Source organism: Cetorhinus maximus, chromosome 21 (assembly GCF_964194155.1).
Source record: "Cetorhinus maximus chromosome 21, sCetMax3.hap1.1, whole genome shotgun sequence".
Taxonomy (NCBI): Eukaryota; Metazoa; Chordata; class Chondrichthyes; order Lamniformes; family Cetorhinidae; genus Cetorhinus; species Cetorhinus maximus.
This window is the reverse complement of record NC_135899.1, coordinates 9329900-9349002: the sequence shown is the minus strand read 5'-3', so window position 1 is coordinate 9349002 and position 19103 is coordinate 9329900. Positions and strand designations below refer to the sequence as shown.

At 45.0% G+C, this 19103-nt stretch overlaps 1 protein-coding gene across 1 annotated transcript in view; it reads left to right on the top strand.

The window, feature by feature from the left end:
• Window positions 1-9518: 9518 nt before the first annotated feature.
• Window positions 9519-19103, top strand: part of LOC144695634 (zinc-binding protein A33-like) — a 30590-nt gene continuing 21005 nt past the window's right edge. Inside the window, exons 1-5 of the mRNA XM_078566545.1 lie at window positions 9519-9956; window positions 10047-10142; window positions 10236-10469; window positions 11554-11576; window positions 15433-15551. Of these exons, the coding sequence (XP_078422671.1) occupies window positions 9549-9956; window positions 10047-10142; window positions 10236-10469; window positions 11554-11576; window positions 15433-15551 (880 nt within the window). The 5' untranslated portion in view covers window positions 9519-9548. The remainder of the gene's footprint in view (window positions 9957-10046; window positions 10143-10235; window positions 10470-11553; window positions 11577-15432; window positions 15552-19103) is intronic.

Genomic DNA, 19103 nt, shown 5'->3' with positions numbered 1-19103 from the left:
TGTTTTCATTCCTAATTGCCCTTGAGAATGTGGTGGTGAGCTGGCTTCTTGAACTGCTGCAGTCGAGCTGGTGCAGATACAGTCAGAGAGCTGTTAGGGAGGGAGTTCCAAGATTGTGACCCAGTGACATATAGTTCCAAGTCAGGATGATGGGGGGCTTCAAAGGGAAATTGCAGCTGGTGGTGTTCCGATGCATCTGCTATCCCCACCCTTCCACTGGCAGAGCTTGTGGGCTTGGAAGGTGTTGCTAAAGGAGCCATGATGAGTTGCTGCAGTTTATCTTGTATATGGTATTCACTGCTCCTGTGTGTCAGTAATGGAGGAATGAATGTTTTAGATGGTTAATGGTGTGAGGGTCGAGCAGGCTGCTTTGTCCTGTATGGTGTTGAGCTTTTTGATTGTTTTTCGAGCCACATTCATTGAGGCAAGTGGCGAGTATTCCATCATGCATTTTACTTTAGCCTTGCAGATTGGGGACAGACTTTGGGTGAAGAGTGGTGATGGTGGGGGGATGGGGGGCAGTCATTGCAGTGGGACAGAGTGTGGTGGAGGGGGCATTGAGTTAAGGGGAGAGTGCTGGGTAGGGAGAGTGTGAGGGGGAGAGGAGTGTTGGTGGGCGTGGGGAAGAGTGTGTAAGGAAAGGAGATTGTGCCGTGGGAAGAGAGACTCAATGGGTGACATGGGAGAACAAACGGGAGGGCAGAAGAAGAATGGTGGGAAGTGAAGAATGAGTTGGGGGGTGGGGGTGCGAAGTGTGAGGGGGAAGCATGCATAGAGAGGAAGAGGGTTGAGGAAGGAAGAGTGCATGAGGACAGAAGGTGTGTGGGGAGTGAAGGAGGATTTGCTCTTGGGAAATGCACAGAGGAGTGGGGGAGGTATGTACTGGGATGTGAACAAGGGAAAGAGGGAGTATGCAGGGGAGGCGGAGAATACATGGGTTTAGGAGGAATCTGCAGGGGGAAGGAGAATACATGAGCGGAGGGGGAGTGTAGGTGAGTGAACAAAAGGGAGGGAAGAATACACAGGGGTAGGAGGTATGAGCAGAGGAAGGAAAATACACATGGGGAGGGATCGGGAAAAGTGCATGGAGTAACAGGAAGGGAGAGTGGGGAGCTGTCACTTGACTAGTAACCTAGAGGCCCAGGGGTTCGAATAGGAATGGGGTTCGAACTCCACCCATGGCAGCTGGTGGTGTTAAATGCTGCGCTCAGTAATGGTGACCATGAAACTTTTATTGATTGTTGTCAAAACCCATCTGGTTCACTGACGTCCTTTAGGGCCGACCTTAGCTGATCTAGCCTACATGTGACTCCAGACCCACAGCAGTGTGGTTGATTCTTAAATGCCCTTTGAAGTGGCCGAGCAAGCCACTCAGTTATATCAAACAGCTGCAGAAAACCCAAAATGGAATAAAACTGACAGACCATAAGGCATTGATCTAGGCATCGGAAACAACAATGGCACACCCGGCTCTATCGACTCTGCAAAGCCTTCCTTACTTACATCTGGGGTCTTGTGACAAAACTGGGAGATCTGTTGCACAGACTAGTCGAGCAACAGCCTGACATGGTTATACTCACCGAATGAGAATTTGCAATGTCCGACACTACCTTTACCATCCCTGGGTGTGTCCTGTCCCATGGCAGTACAGACCCACCAGAGGTGGAGAACAACTGCTATACAGTCTGGAGAGAGTTGCCCTGGCAGCCCTCAGGGTTGACTCCAGTGCCTTGAAGTTTCATGGCATCAGGTCAAATATGGGCAAGGAAACCTCTTGTTGTTTCCTATCTTCTGTCCCCTCTTAGCTGATGAATCAGTGCTCCTCCATGTTGTCATCAGTTTGAAGAAGCACTAACGGTGACAAGCGCACAGAATGTATTCTGGATGGGGCACTTCATTATTCATCACCAAGAGTGACTTGGTAGCACCACTACTGACTGAGCTGGCTGAGACTAAAGAACATAGCTGTTAGACTGTCTGCAGTACGTGGTGATGGAATCAGCAAAAGGAGAACAACCTACTTAGTCTCGTTCTCACCAGTCCACCTGTCGCAGATGTATCTGTCCATGACAGTATTGGGAGGAGTCACCACTGTACAGTGCATGTGGAAACAAAGCACCATCTTCACATTGAGCAGGCCCTGCGTTGTGTAGTGTGGCACTCCATGCTAAGTGGCATTAATTCTGAATGGATCTATCAACTCAAAAAATAGGCATCTACGAGGCACTTTGGGCCATCAGCAGCAGAAGAATTGTATTCAACCACAACCTATATAACCTCATAGCCCAGCATATCCCCCATTCTACCACTACCATCAAGCCAGGGTTTCAACCCTGGTTCAATGAAGGATGACATGCCAGGAGCAGCATCAGGCATTCTGAAAAATGAGGTGTCAACCTGGTGAAGCTATAACAAAGGACTACTTACATGCCAAATAATGTATGCACCATGCTTAAGTGATCCCATAACCAATGAATCCAAGCCAAGTTTGCAGTCCTGCCATATCGAGCAATGTCGAGTGGTGACAATTAAGCAGCTAATTCGAAGAGAATACTCCACAAGTATCATCAATGATGGGGGAACTTAGTACATCATTGAAAAGACAATCAAAGGACTGAAACATTTACAACAATCTTCAGCCAAATGCTCTCAGTGGATGATCCACCTCGACCTCCTTCTGAGGACCCCAGCATCACAGATGCCAGTCTTCAGCCAAATCAATTCACTCCATATGATATCAAGAAATGGCTGAATGCAAAGACTATGGGCTCAGACACCATTCCAGCAATAGGACTGAAGGCTGGTCTTCCAGAACTAGATGCATCCCTAACCAAGCTATTCCACAAAAGCTACAACATTGACATCCACCTGGCAATGTGGAAAATTGCCCAGGTACATGCTATCCATGAGAAGCAGGAGAAATCCAACCTGGCCAATTACTGCCCCACCAGTCTACACTCGGTCATCAACAAAGTGATGGAAGGGGTTGTCAACAGTGCCATCAGGCGCCACTTACTCAATAACAGCCTACTCACTAATGCTCAGTTTGGGTTCTGCCCAGGCCACTCAGCTCCTGACCTCGTTACAGCCTTGGTCCAATCGTGGACAAAAGAATTGAACACAAGAGGTGAGGGGAGAGTGACTGCCCTTGACATCAAGACAGCATTTGACCAACTGTGGCATCAAGGAGCCCTAGCAAACCTGAAGTATGAGAATCTAGGGGAAAACTCTTCTCTGGTTGGAGACGTACCTTATACAAAGGAAGATGGTTGTAGTTGTTAGAGGTCAATTATCTCAGACTCGGAACCTAACTGCAGGAGTTCCTTAGGGCCGTGCCCTGGGCCCAATCATCTTCATCTGCTTCATCAATGACCTACCCTCCATCAGAAAGTCAGAAATGGGGAAGTTTGCTGATGGTTGCACAATGTTCAGCACCATTCGCAACTTTGATACTGAAGCAGTCTGTGTCCATATGCAGCATGATCTGGTCAATAATCAGGCTTGGGCTAAATGAGAAGTGAAATTCTTGCCACATAAGTGCCAGGCAATGACCATCCCCAACAAGAAAGAATCTAACCATCTTCCCCTTCACATTCAATGACATTATATCGTTGAACCCTCCACCATCACCATCCTGGGTGTTACCATTGACTAGAAATTGAACTGGACTGACCATATAAGTTCTGTGGCCACAAGAGGAGGTCAGAGGCTGGGAATTCTGCAGACAGCAACTCACCTCCTGACTCCCTGAAGCCTGCCCACCATCTACAAGGCACAAGTCAAGAGTGTGATGGAATACTCTAATTGCCTGGATGAGTGTATCTCCAACAACACTCAAGAAACTCGACGCCAGCCAGGACAAAGCAGCCAGCTACATTGGCATTCATCCATTGTCTTCAATATTCACTCCCTCAACCGCCGATGCACATTGGCAGCACTGTGTACCATCTACAAGATACGTTGCAGAACTCACTAAGACTCCTTCGATAGCCCCTTCCAAATCCATGACCACAAGCATCTAAAAGGACGAGGGCAGCAGATGCATGGACGTACCACCACCTGCAATTTCTCCTCCAAGTCACACACCGTCTTGACTTGGAACTATACTGATATTCCATCACTGTCACTTGGTCAAAATCCTGGAACCCCTCTAACAGCACCTTGGATGTTGCGACAACACATGGACTGCAGCAGTTCAAGAAAGCAGCTCACCACCACCTTCTCAAGGGAAATCTGGGATGGGCAAAAATTGCTAGATGAGTCAGTGACACCCATGTCAGATTAATGAATAAAAACAAACAATTCCCTGTTGGAGGCAGCTGCAGTTAGTGAATCACAGAATCTTTACAGTGCAGGAGGAGGCCATTCAGCCCATCAAGTCTTCCCTGGCTCTCTGAAAGAGCATTCCACCTGGTCTTACTTCCCTGGCTTAACCCCACAACCTTGCACATTGTGCTTTCAGATTGCAACCAATTCTCTTTTGAATACCTCGATCGAACCTGCCTTCACCACCCTCTCAGGAAGTTCATTCCAGACTGCATCCGCCTCTGGGTGAAAAAAATTTTGTTCACATCACTTTTACCAATTATTTTGAATCTGCGTCCTCTAGTTCTTGATGCTCGCCTGAGTGGGAACAGCTTCTCACTATTTACCCTGTCTATAACCCTCAGGATCTTGAATACCTCTATCAAGTCTCCTCTCAGCCTTCTTTTCTCCAAGGAGAAATGTCCCAACCTCTCCAATCTATTCTCATTGCTACAGTTCTTTATCCCTGGAATCATTTTTGTGAATCTCTTCTGTATTCTTTCCAATGCCTTTACATCGTTCCTCAAGTATGGCGCCCAGAATTGAACACAGTACTCCAGATGAGGTCTAACTAGTCTCTTATACCAGTTCAAGTTCAGCACCGCTTCCTTACTCTTGTCCTCAATGCCCCTGTTAATAAAGCCTAATATGCTATTTGCTTCATTAACCACTCTCACAAACTGCCCTGCCACCTTCAATGACTTATGTACATATACATCGAGGTCCCTCTGTTCCTGCACCTCCTTTAGAGTTTTCCCTTTATTTTATGCTGTCTCTCCATATTCTTTCTACCAAAATGAACCACCCCACATTTCTCTGTATTGACCTTCATCTGCCACTTGTCTGCCCAATTGAACAACATGCCTATGTCCTTTTGAAGTTCACGACTCTCCTCATCAAAGTTGACATTTCCAGTCTTCGTATCATCTGCAAATTTTGAAATCATGCCCTAAACACCACACTCTAGGTCATTAATGCAAATCAGGAAGAGCAAGGTCCCAACACTGATCTCTGGGGAACTCCACTACAAACCTTCCTCCAATCCAAAAAACAGCCATTTATCACTACTCTCTGTTTCCTGTCACTCGGCCAATTTCTTATCCAAATGCCTGCTTTCCCGTTTATTCCATGATCTAGATTTTGCTCACAAGTCTGTTGTGTGGCACTGCATCAACTGCCTTTTGAAAATTCACATCAACAGCATTGCTCTTATCAACCTTCTCTGTTACCTTCTCAAAAAACTCCAGCAAGTTAGTTAAACATGATTTTCCCTTAATGAATCCACGCTGGCATTCCTTAATTATCCTGCATTTCTCTAAGTGACTACAGATTTTGTCCCGAACTATAATTTCCAGAAGCTTCCCTACCACTGAAGTCAAACTGACTGGTCTGCATTCCTCCCTCAACCAGCACCATCAAAGAAGGATTAACTGGTCATTCATCTCATTTATTCTCGCCTAGGGCCGTACTATATATAAAATGGCTGCTGCAGTTTCCTACATAAAGGCGACCCCTGCACATGTGAGTGATTCAGTGCGGATGCAGGAAGTTTCTGGGATGGGTTGAGACTCTGTCTGAACGCAAATCTTTCACTGTTACAAAAACAGAAACAGAAATACCTGGAAAAACTCAGCAGGTCTGGCAGCATCGGCGGAGAAGAGCACAGTTGACGTTTCGAGTCCTCATGACCCTTCAACAAAACTAAGTAAAATTAGGAAAGGGGTGAAAGATAAGCTGGTTTAAGGGGGAAGGGGGGAGTTGTTGGGACAAGCAGCCAGTGATAGGTGGAGATAACCAAAAGCTGTCACAGACAAAAGAACAAAGAGGTGTTGAAGGTGGTGATATTATCTAAAGGAATGTGCTAATTAAGAGTATAAGACAGGACAGCTAAGTCAATTTGATAAGGTGGAATCGATTAGATCTGAGTAGCAGAATACATAATAATCATTGTATGATCCAGCACATAAGGAGCCCATTCGATCCGCCGTGCCTGTGAACCTTCAACACAGTCTGCACTTCTCGGGCCCTTTCTCTTTCCTGCAGCACCGAGATTCTGTCAGCAGGTGGCAACAGTGCACTTTGTAACAATGAATAACTTGCGTTCATACAGAGTCTCAACCCATCCCAGAAAATTAGTGCATCCACAGTGAATTACTCAGAAGCGCAACATCACCCGTCACAGTAAACTCCCACAAAACGCCCTCTGATAACGATACTAAATTATAATCTTCATTAATCCTGCAATTAAAAAAATCTGACACTATAAAGTCACAACAAGCATTTAGCTGGCCAGTTGCATATTACATATGGCAAATACTGTTACCACTGAGCACTGCTGCTGAAGGGGGGTGAATGTTCAAGATAGTGTATGGGCAGCCGATAAGGCGGGCTGCGTTGTTCTGGATGATGCCAAGTTTCGTAAGTGCTGTTGGAGCTGCACTTTACCAGACAAGTGGAGAGTATTCCTTCACACTCTTCACTAAAAGCTAGCATGTAGTTGCAGCAAGAAATTGGGAAGGTAAATGCATGTTGGCCTTCATCGCGAGGAACACAGGAGTAAGAATGTCTTGCTGCAGTCATATAGAGCATTGTGCACAGTTTTGGTCCTCTTATCTAAAGAGGGATATACTTGCTATAGAAGTAGTGCAGCGAGGGTTCGCTAGATTAATCCCTGGGATGGAGAGATTGTTTTTTGAGGAGAGATTGAGGAGACTGGGTCTGTATTCTCCAGAGTTTCAAAGAATGAGGCGTGACCTCATTGAAACTTACAAAATTCTTACACGGTGTGATAGGGTGGATGTAAATAAGGTGTTGCCCCCGACTGGTGAGTCTAGATCCAGGGGACATAATGTCAGGATAAGGGGTAGACCGTTTAAGGCTGAGGTGAGGAGGAATTTCTTCATTCAGAGGGTGGTGAGTCTTTGGAATACTCTACCCCAGAGGGCTGTGGAAGCTCAATCATTGGGCATGTTCAAGACAAAATCGACAGATTTATTGAGACCAATGATATCAAACAATATGGAGTTAGTGCGGGAAAGTTGCATTGAGATAGATGATCAGCCGTGATCTAATTGAATGGCGGAGCAGGCTCGAGGAGCCGAATGGCCTACTGCTGTTCCTGTGTTCTTAGGCTCATAAGCTGGTTCCAGAGCGGGTGTTAATGATTACTGCAGAATGTGAACGGCGGTTAGAATCTGAAGTTCCTGAATTCAATGCTGAGGCCGAAAGGCTGTAAAGGGCAGGATGGCAACATTCCAAATTCCTGTCCAGAACAACGAACACTACATTCCCAGTGCTGCGCGCAAGCGGCTGTTTGAAAGGCAGACGTGTAGATGTCATTTCAGAAACAAAGCCAACAGTTAACAGTGGAGTCAGTAAAAGAGGAGTAATAATTATATAAGAACACACTTTAGATGGAAAATACGAGGTTCATAGTCGATTTTACTGGGTTAAGTGTCCCTATGATGCTCTGTAGAGTCTAACAAGTTCCGTAGAGAGAGTTTAATGTCCAACATTTTATCCCGCAGAATGAATCCCATTGCGATATTCACCAGGAGAACCGACAAACCAGGAGTGCAGGAGATTGGAGTTGATCAGCACAAACCAGAGTCTTGATACCAAGACTGACTCCGATCCTGTTCAGTTCCTGAGTTCTCCAATCACTTGTTTCCCACCATTACTGTTTTTAAATCTCTCGTTCAACGTTCAATACTGTCAAGTATATGAAACATTTTGCACTAGAATCTCAGACAATATCTCTGCAATAAAACAAGACATTTATTTCCAATCGACATTGATCTGTCCACTTCCCTCCTGCCGCCTTAACTCTATATTTTTCTAACTTTACTGAAATGTCTGTTTATAATTCTGATATATCTCAAAACTTCATAGCCTGTGGTTTCCCTTGCTGCAGTAGCGTGAGTGTCGGGGGAAGCTCGTCAAGTTCAAACCCAATAGGATGCCGTTTGACCCCCTCCCATTTTCCATTGGCCTATCCCACATTCTGTGATGTCCTTCCTCTTTATCAGGGACTGGGAGGGCAGCACTGTCTGAGACATGAATGCACAGAGCTCAAAATCCCCGAGGCGGAGTTTGAATATCTCTGGAATTTTTTCTATTTCCGAATCGAAATCTTCTTTTCTCAAACATTTACAAAGAAACTCTAAATACTTTCTGTATAAAAACATCTTGAATTTCAAGCCCCCTTGTGATGCATTAATGCTCTCGACCTCAGCCATATCATGTGGCAGCGAGTTCCACATTGTGACCAATGGCCACATGGGGAAATTCTTCCTAATATTGTGGGAAATATGCCAGTCTAAAGTCTTCCTGCAGCAGTTGAGGTGTCCCTGGGAAGGATCCATGAAGCACAGGGGCCTGTACTACAGAGTGACCTGGGAGGAGACGCCCTCGCCAGTAAATCCACTGCTTCATGTCTCCACACTTCTTCTGCAAAGAAACATTCCAGAAACAGGTGGACAAATGTCTTGATTTTAGCGGCATCTGTCAGCTGTGGCTCATTGGTAGTGTTTTTACCCTTGATTCAGAAAGTGTTGGGATCGAGTCTCACCCCAGATACTTCGGCACGTAACCCAGACGTGTTCTCAAGTTGGCTGAAGCGTTTTCCAAAGTGACACCAGTGACTCCCCTTCTAAAGTACTTCCTCTGCCTTACAGCGCTTTGGGACGTCCAGCGGTTGCGAAAGGCGCTATTAAAATGCAAGATTTTCTTTTAGAAAATATTAAGGAACTTGACAGGTCGAACCCTCTGTACCTATCACTCGAAATGCTTTCTTGAGTTTATGGTACTTTTTGCATTAGTGTGAGCGGCTGCAATCAGGAAAACAATTTAAGGATCCGGTCTCACACCTTGTTTCACCAAAGTGTTTGTAATTGGCAGCGAGTTCAGACTGGAGAAAAGTGCAATGGAAACGTGATCCCGCCCCTCTCCGCCTCCTCCCCTCCTCCCTCTCTTCCTCTCCACTGTCAAAATTCCCTGGGGCCCAACCCGCCCCGACAGGGTTCAATTATTCCCCTCCGTGCTCTAAATCTGCTTTTCCCCCTTCAGACTGGGCGAGTTATTTTTTCCTGTCCTGTGTTAAAATCGCGAGGACATAGACCACGATGTAATAATAATTCCCTGAGGATTACAGTGAACTTTATAGGGAAATAGCTGAACTGAGGGTGTGCGGCCGTAACATCGAAACTGAAAGCGGTTTGAATCAGGAAGTGCTGAGTGTGAACATGGCTTCCAGAGAACAGGTCCAGAGTTTGACCGAGGAGACAATTTGTCCCATTTGTCTTGATTTCTTCACTGATCCCGTAATACTGGAGTGTGGACACAACTTCTGCCGCTCCTGTATCACCCAGTGTTGGGAAAAGGAGATAAACTCCTGCCCGGAATGTAGACAGGAGTTTCCGGAAAGAAACCTCAGGGTAAATCGGGCCTTGGCGAGTCTGGCTAGGACAACTCGAAAATTAAAGCTGGATCCGAAAGAGAAGGAAAGTAAACTTCACTGTGAGAAACATCAGGAAGAACTGAAGCTGTTTTGTGAAACTGACAAGAAATTGATCTGTTTGATTTGTCGAGATTCGCGGGAGCACATAGAGCACCGCTTCCTGCCGATCGATGAAGCTGTTGAAATCTACAAGGTAAAAGGGGAAATATTTGCTCAGCTGATAGTTTTATCACATTTTCATGGTCTAACACTTCCATTCTGTGATTTTCTCTCACAATCCCAGGCCCAGGTGAAATCTTCCTTAGATTCTCTCACACAGAAGAAATCGGCGGTTCGAGAAACGGAACAGAAACAGAAACGGAAGATTTCCGAAGTTAGGGTAAGGTCTCCCTGTGCTGATTTTCTGGGATCTCGGTTAGTTTTGTTCCCTTTATCGCGGGACATTAATTATGTTTCACATTCCATTTGTTAGGAACAGTCGAGCAGTCTGCAGACCCACATCACATCCGAGTTCACTAAAATGCACCAGATTCTCACTGAGAAAGAGCAGCGTTTACTCAGAGATCTCAGGGAAGAAGAGGAGAGGATTCTAGAAACAATGGAGAAAAACCTTCGAGAGATTCAGGAGAATTTAAATTCTATTGAGGAGAAGCGGTCAAAGTTGCAGAAACAGATGGATCAAAAAGACGAGCTGATATTTTTGAAGGTGAGGGGATATTTTACGGGTCAGTCAATGAGACTTCAGACAGTCACAAAATAACTGATAACCGTGAAATAACTTGAATTTTATGAAAATATAAAAGCTGATTTAAACAAATTTCTGTGAGTTTCGTGGCAGCTCTGCTGTGTCCCGGAAATAATCGGCGTCCGCATTGTCTGCAGATTCCCGGGAATACCTGTGACCTCCCGAGAGTGAGTTTTCCTGAACTTCTTCACACTTGCTTTGTGATTATTTCCGTGTTGCCAAATTTAATTTTCTCCTGAAACGCTCATTGTAATCCAGTTACAGTTCATGTTGTGAGTGGTGTGGGTGTGTCTGGTACGGTGTGTGAGAGTCACGGTGTCTGTGAGCGGGGCTGATGTTGAGTTCCAGTTTATTTTACCCTCCACAATCTTCCTTCCAAAATTCATCATTTTTCACTTCCGTGTTAAATCTCATCTGCTTTGAGTCTGCTCATTTCACCAGCCGCCCTGTTTATGTCCTCCTGAACTGTGTATAGTTCTGGTAACTTCATTACAGAAAGGATATAATTGCATTAGATAGGTTACGGAGGAAATTGACGAAGATGTTACCAGTACAAGAAAGTTGCAGCTATGAGGAAAGATTGGATAGACTGGGGCTGTTTTCCCTGGAACAGAGGAGGCTGAGGGGAGATTTGAGATATGGAGAATTGTGAGGGGCCTGATAGTGGGTGGGGAGGGGCCTATTTACTTACCAGAGAGATCAGTGACGAGGGGGCACAGGTTTAAAGTGTTGGATAGAACGATGAGAGGGGAGATGAGGAAAAATGTTTACACCCAGAGGGTTGTGGGATCTGGAACTCACTGCCTGAAAGGGTAGTAGAGGCAGAAACCCTCAACTCATTTAAAAGCTGGCTGGATATTGACATCAAGTGCCGTAACCTGCAGGGCTGTGGACCAAATGATGCAAAGTGCGATTAAGTCGGGTGGCTTGTTTTTCATCTGGCGCAGACACGATGGGCCAAGTGGCCTCTTTCTGTGCTGTAAATTTTCTACGATTCTCGGTTTGTTACTATGCTCCTTACTATTCATGATTTTTTTTCTTTCAGGGGCAAGCTTGTCAGAAGAGAAGGTAGGACATGCTCTCTACTGAAACTCTGCACAGTTTGGTAAAATAACTCAGAAAGGATTTGTTTCTTTCCTAGTTACCGTTGCAACATTAAAGGGTCGTTTATCAGGCAACAGTAACTCTGCTTAAGGTTTAAGTACTAGTATTTTATTGTGATGACAAGCTTTATGGCAGATATTAAATTAGATTCCATATAACTGGTCCACATTATTGTATTAAATTACAAGATGCCATGCAGTCCTGAAGTACTCACTTGCAGGCTGCATACTGCTGTTAGTGTGGCTGTGACCTTCCTACTGACCCTGAGAGAGCCACACTGTCCATGTTTCCATGGTGTCGACCATCCATGTCCATGCAAGGCTCCTGACCAAACCGAGACAGTCATATGTTAAAGTGGGAATGGGTTTTGTTTTTATTCCAGTATAGAATCTTGATCTGTTTCCTTAACACCGACAAGACAGACCCAGCAGAGGTGGCAGCACTGTGGTATAAAGCTTGGAGGCAGTTGCCCTGGGAGTTTTTAACATCGACTCAGTTTCATGGAATCAGGTCAAACGTGGGCAAGGAAACCTCCTGCTGATTACCACGTACCCACCTATCTGCCACCCCCCGCCCTCTCACCCACTCCTCAGCTGATGAATCAGCACTCCTCCATGTTGAACACCTCTTGGAGGAAGCACTAAGAGTGGCAAGAGTGCAAAATGTACACTGGATGGGTGTCTACAATGTCCCATCACCAAGAGTGGCTCGTTAATCGAACTCCCTCCCTAACAGCACTGTGGCTGTACCTACACCACATGGACTGCAGCAGTTCAAGAAGGCAGCTCACCACCAGCTTTTCAAGGGCAATTAGGGATGGGCAATAAATGCTGGCCTCGCCAACGATGGCCACATCTCATGAATGAATTCAAAAAAGAAGCACCACTACTGACTGGGCTGGCTATGTCCCAAAGGACATTGTTACTAGACTGGGCCTGTGGCAGGTGGTGAGGGAACGAACAAGAGGGAAAAGCATACTTGACCTCATCCTCACCAATCTGTCTGCCGCACATGCATCTTTCCATGACAGTATCAGTAGGAGTGACCACCGCACAGTCATTGTGGAGATGAACTCCTGCCTTCACATTGAGGATACCTCACTCAAGACTGCGTATCCATGAGGCGCTGTTGGCCATCAGCAACAGCAGAATTGTACTTAACCACACTCTGCAACCTCATGGCTTGACATATCTTGCACTCTACCATTACCACCAAGCCAGGGAATTAACCCTGGTTCAATAAAGAGTGCAGGAGGGCATGCCAGGAACAGCACCATGCATACCTAAAAAGGAGGTATCAACCTGGTGAAGCTACAACTCACATGTCAAGCAGCGTAAGCAGCATGTGATAGACAAAGCTAAGCGACCCAACAGCCAATGGATCAGATCTAAGCTCTGCAGTCCCGCCACATGCAGCCAGCGCTGCCTTGGACAATGAAACCACTAACTGGAGGAGGAAGGCTCACAAATGCTCCCACCATCAATAATGGAGGAGCACCGCACATCAGTGCAAAAGATTAAGGTGTTTGCAACAATCTTCAGACTGATGTGCCGAGTGGATGAGCCATCTTGGCCTTCTCCAGAAGTCCCCAACATCACGGATGACAATTTTCAGCCAATTTGATTCACTCCACGTGATATCAAGAAACGGCTGAAGACACTGCATATTGCAAAGGCTATGGGCCCTGACAATATTCCGGCAGTAGTATTGCAGACTTGTGCTCCAGAACTTGTCAGGCCCCTAGCCAAGCTCTTCCAGTACAGCTACAACACTGGCATCTACCCGGCAATGTGGAAAATTACCCAGGTATATCATGTGCACTAAAAGCAGGACAAAACTGACCCGGCCAATTACTGCCCAATCAGTCTACTCTCAAGGTGATGAAAGGGGTCTACAACAGTGCTATCAAGCTGCACTTTCTTAGCAATAACTTGCTCACTGAAGCGCAGTTTGGGTTCCGCCAGGGTTGTTCAGCTCCTGACCTCATTACAGTCTTTGTTCAATCATGGGCAAAACAGCTAAACTCCAGAGGTAAGGTGAGAGTGACTCCACATGAGATCAAGGCAGCATTTGACCGAGTGTGGCATCAAGGAATGCTAGCAAAACTGGAGTCAATGGTAACCAGAGAAAAACTCTCCACTGGTTGGAGTCCTAGCTAGCACAAAGGAAGATGGTTGTAGTTGTTGGAGGCCAATCATCTCAGTTCCTGGGCATCACTGCAGCAGTTCCTCAGGGTAGTGTCTTTTACCCAACCATCTTTAGCTGCTTCATCAATGACCTCCCTTCCATCGTAAGGTCAGAAGTGGGGATGTTCGCTGATGATTGCACAATGTTCAGCATCATTCACGACTCCTCAGATACTGAAGCAGTCTATGTCCAAATGCAGCAAGAACTGAACAACAACCAGGTTTGAGCTGACAAGTGGCTGGTAACATTTGCTCCACACAAGTGCCAGGCATTAGCCATCTCCAACATAAGAGAATCTAACCACCGCCCCTTGATATTTCATCGCTTGCCATTACCATCACTGAATCTCCCACTATCAACAACCTGAGGTTTACCATTGACCACAAACTGAACTGAACTAGCCATATAAATACTGTGGCTACAAGCACAGGTGAGAGGCTCGGAATCCTGCAATGAGTAACTCATCTTCTGACTCCAAAAGCCTGCCCATCACCTACAAGGGACATGTTAGGAGAGTGATGGAATACCTTCCACTTGCCTGGATGAGTGCGGCTCCAATAACATTCATAAAGTTTGACACCATCCAGGACAAAGCAGCTCACTTGTCTTGAGCCCCATCCACATCCATTAACTCTCTCCTCCACCAACGCAGAGTGGCAACAGTGTGTACCATCTACAAGATGCACTGCAGGACCTCACCAATCCTTAGGCAACAGCTTGCAAACTCACAACTGCTACTATCTAGAAGGACACTGACAGCAGATGCGTGGGAACACCACTAACTGGAAGTTCCCCTCCAAGCCACTCACTATCCTGACTTGTAACTGTCTCACCGTTCCTTCACCGTCGCTGGGTCAAAGTCCTGGAACTCCCTCCCTAATAGCGCTGTGGGTGTAAGTACACCACTTGGACTGCAAGGGTTGAAGAAGGCAGCTCACGACCACCTTCTGAAGGGACAATTAGGAGTGGGCAATAAATGCTGGCCTAGCCAGCGAAGCCCACAACCCGTGAGTGAATCCAAAAAAATCAACACAACAGCCCAAACTCGTTTTAAGATATAAAGCAATGTTGACACCGAACCACAAGGAGATATTAATACTGATGATGAGGTACATTTTAAAGCATCTTAAAGGAAGAAAGAGAGATAGAAAGGCAGAAAAGTTTAAGGAGGGAATTTCAGAGTTCAGGGCCTCGGCCGCTGAAGGTCCAGCTGTCAATGGTGGAGTGATTAAAATCAGGGATATTCAAGAGGCCAGAAGTAGAGGAGCGCAGGCATCTTGGAGAGTTGGATAGATGTTTTCAGCCTTTGTCTTTATTCTGCAAGCTTTGTTTGTAATACAGTAAGTGGACAGGCTAAATATTTATCTTCTCTTGTGATTTGTGATATCCAAGTAACAAATCTGTTATCAGGCTATGGGCCTTTTGCAGGGCATGAGTGTTTCCCGTCCTCTGTCCTTGCATTTCCAAGTTATCTTTTGCTCAGTTATAAAGGCAAAATTTCACTTTCAACCACATCTGTTCTTATACGAAAAATGTTGAAGGATATGAATGCTGGGGTAGCTTGATCATTTAAATCATGTCTAAAATATACAAATAGGGCAAATTTATAACATCAACTGTTTGATATTTACAGGAATAGTGATGACATTAACCAACTCTCAATAGCAGATGCCACTGCCCTGTCTACCAGAAAGTTCAAAGGCCCTTTGCAGTACACAGTGTGGAGAGAAATGATAAATTCTATCAACCCTGGTAAAACTCTTATATTAATTTTCCTAATTATAATTCCAGTTGTGAAGGGATTAAAGGGGCTCCAAAGTTCCAGATTAAATATTCACATTGCTGGCTTTTAATCCCTGGTGACTCTCCATTCTTACATTTTGCTTTCTCTGGGTTCCTCTGGGTAAGTGTCTGAAGTCATCAACACTGTGTGTCAAAGCAGTGAAGGGGTCTGTATAACCAGAGGAATGGAGCATGGATCTCAGGATGTGAATCCGAGTTTCCAGAGGGGACTGGGCTGTCAATTTTTGGAATTCTGTGAACATTTTTATCAATGTATTATCAGGAAGTTATGCAGACTCTGAAGAGAATGTGTGAAAAGACAGTGAATACGTTTGGTAATTAGACTCCTTAGTCACGAGAAGCTGAGTCTACACTGGAAACTGAAGGACGCCACGGGACCTCATCAAATTATTCAAGATTCAAGCAGTAGAGAGGTGATAAACATTCATGGTTTTCGCAGCCAGAGAGTCTGAACCAATGTCGGGATAACATCAAATTTAGAAAAGGTGGTGTGACACAGCGGCTTGGATTGAACGAGGTTAATTTTTTGAGTGACCCCATTGATCGAGCAGCTAGTGAACCAGTGAACTCACTGCTCAGTACACCAACTTGATGAGAGGCCCAATCCATTCTGTGGGTTGAGCTGCAGCACAATGTCACTGGCCAGTTGTCCATGGGTTTGTTGTGTGGAAAGGTGCTCGGTGGTCCTTATTGGGCGGTGGTGGGTGTTGGGCGGGGTTATGGGAGAAACAGGAAATCCAATGTTCCTAAGGTGAGGGGTTGTGGTTCATTATTGGATCATAAGAAATCGGAGCAGGAGGCCATTTGGCCCATCAAACCTGCTCCGGCATTCGATAATATCATGGTCATCTAACTGTGGCTTTAACTGTCCTTTTTGCCTGTTACCTATAGCCCTTAACTCCACTGTCAATCAAAAATCTGTCTAACTCAGCCTTGTCTCTATACAGCAGCCTGGCCCCGATTGCCCTCTGTCGAAGAGAATTGCAAAGGCTAACATCCCTCCCAGAGAAGAAATTCCTTCTCATCTCTGTCTTAAAATGGAGACAGACCCCTTGTTTATAAACTATGTCCCCTGGTTCTAGATTCCCCACAAGAGGAATCATCCCCCCAGTATCTACCCTGCCAAGTTCCCTCAGAATCACATATGTTTGAATAAAGTTACCTCTCATTTTTCTAAACTTCAAGAGTATAGGCCTAAACTGTTCAACCTTTCCTAATAAGACCCCTCCTTCATCCCACGGATCATCCTAGTGAACCTTCTCTGAACTGCTTCTGAGACACAAATATATCTCCCTTAATTAAGGAAACCAAAACTGTGAATTGAAAGTCTCCGTAGTCCCAGAGGACCCTAGGCTGCTCTCTCATTAGAGATAGATGACTGTTGTTAATTTAACCTGAAGGTCAGCACACCTCAGGGGTGGGGTGAGATTGAGAAGGTAGGGTCTTCATGGATGACCTCAGCCAGTATGGGAATTGTACTGTTGCATCATTCTGCATCACAAACCAGCCGTACAGCCAACCGAGCTAACCGACCCCCAAACTGTACTGTTACTCTTACCAATGCCCTGTACGGCTATATCAAGATTTCCCCACTATTACACTCCATCTCCCTTTCAATTAAGGCCAATATTCCATTTGCTTCCTAATTACTTGCTGTACCTGCATAGGGAGGTAGTCAGGAAAGTGGAGCACATGCCACAATCATATCAGCCATGATCTTATTGAATGGCAGAGCAGACTCGTGGGATCAAATGGCCTACTCCTGCTCCTAATACTGTTCTTGTGCTAACCTTTGTGATTAATATACAAGATCCGTCTGTACTCCAGCATTCTGCAACTTCTCTTCATTTAAGTAATATTCTACTTTTTAATTCTTACTGATAAAGTGAACAACCTCATATTTTCCCACATTATACTCCAGCTGCCAATTTTTCTCGCTTACTTAACCTATCCATATCCTTTTGCAGACACTTTGAATCCACCCTCACAACTTGCATTCCTACCTATTGTATCATCAGCAAATTTGGCTGCAACATAGTCAGTCTTTTTAATATGTCAGAGATCGTAAATAGTTGGGGCCCAAGCACTGATCCTAGTGGCACTCCACCAGTCAAAGTTTGCCAAACTGAAATGGACCCATTTATCCTGACTCTCTGTTTCCTGCTAGTTAGCCGATCCTCTCTCAATGTCATTATATCACCCCTGGCACCATGAGCTCTTCTGCAGTAAGCTTTTATGTGACACTTTATCGAATGCCTTTTGGGAAATAAAATACACTACACCAACTGGTTCCCCATTAACCATCCTGCTTGTTACATCATCAAAGAACTCTATTAAATTTGTCAAACATGATTTCCCTTTCACAAAACTATTTTGACTCTGCCTGATAATGTAATGATTTCTCACTGTCCTGCTACTACCTTTCAATCATGGTTTTTAGAATTTTTCAATGGCAGATATTAGACTAACTAGCCTATAATTCACTGATTTCTGTCTCCCTCCTTTCCTGAACAGTGGTGTTACATTCGTGGCTTTCCAGTCCATTGTGATCTTTCCAGAATACAGGGAATTTTGGAAGATTACAACCAATGCATCCACTATCTCTGCAGTCAGTGCCTTACAGACCCAACTATGCAAGTCATCAGATCCAAGTTTCTTGTCAGCCTCTAGTCCCACTAGTTTTCCTTTTACGTTTTATCTAGTGATCATGATTGCTTCAAAATCCTCTCTCCTTTTTGACCTTGTTTTTCTACTATTCTTGGGATGATTTTTGTGTATTCTACTATGAAGGATTCTTGTTCAAAGTCTCTGCCATTTCCTGGTTTCTCATTATTGATTCCCCAGTCTCACCCCCTAAGAGGCCCGCACTCACGATCACTGCTCTTCTTCTTTATGTATGTGTAGAGGCTTTTACTGTCTGTTTTTAGTTTTCTCTCATAGTCCAATTTTTCCCTCCTTTTTTTAATCATTGTTTGCAGGTTACTAAAATTTTTCCAAATTCTCTGGCCCACAACTAATCTTTGCAGCATTGTACACCTTTTATCTCAATTTGATGCCACCATTACCTTCCCAAGTCAGCCACAGATGGAGCACTTTGTTCGTTGAGCCTTTCTTTCTCAATGGCATGTGCATTTATTGAGAGTTATATTATCAATTTTAACTAATTCACTGTATAAAATTTATGTCTCCCCAGTGCTGGTTTAACTTAGAGAGAGAAAAAATACTCAACAATTACCTACCTGCACACCTAATTAGTACCTCTAGGATTGAGCCCTTGGGTCTTGCTGTCCCTGGTTCCCTTTCCTGCAGCATTCCTTTTTTGTAAAATGAGAAGAACAGCACCCCTTCCTCACTGCACCGAATTCTCTCGCTTACCTAATTTCTGATTTAAGCACTTGATCTCGCTGCACTCAGTCTCCAGCTGCACCTTTATGCAATCTACTGAATATACAGTGGGGAATGAAAGTCAAAGAAAAGCAAAGGTGAGCAATAGTGAGAACA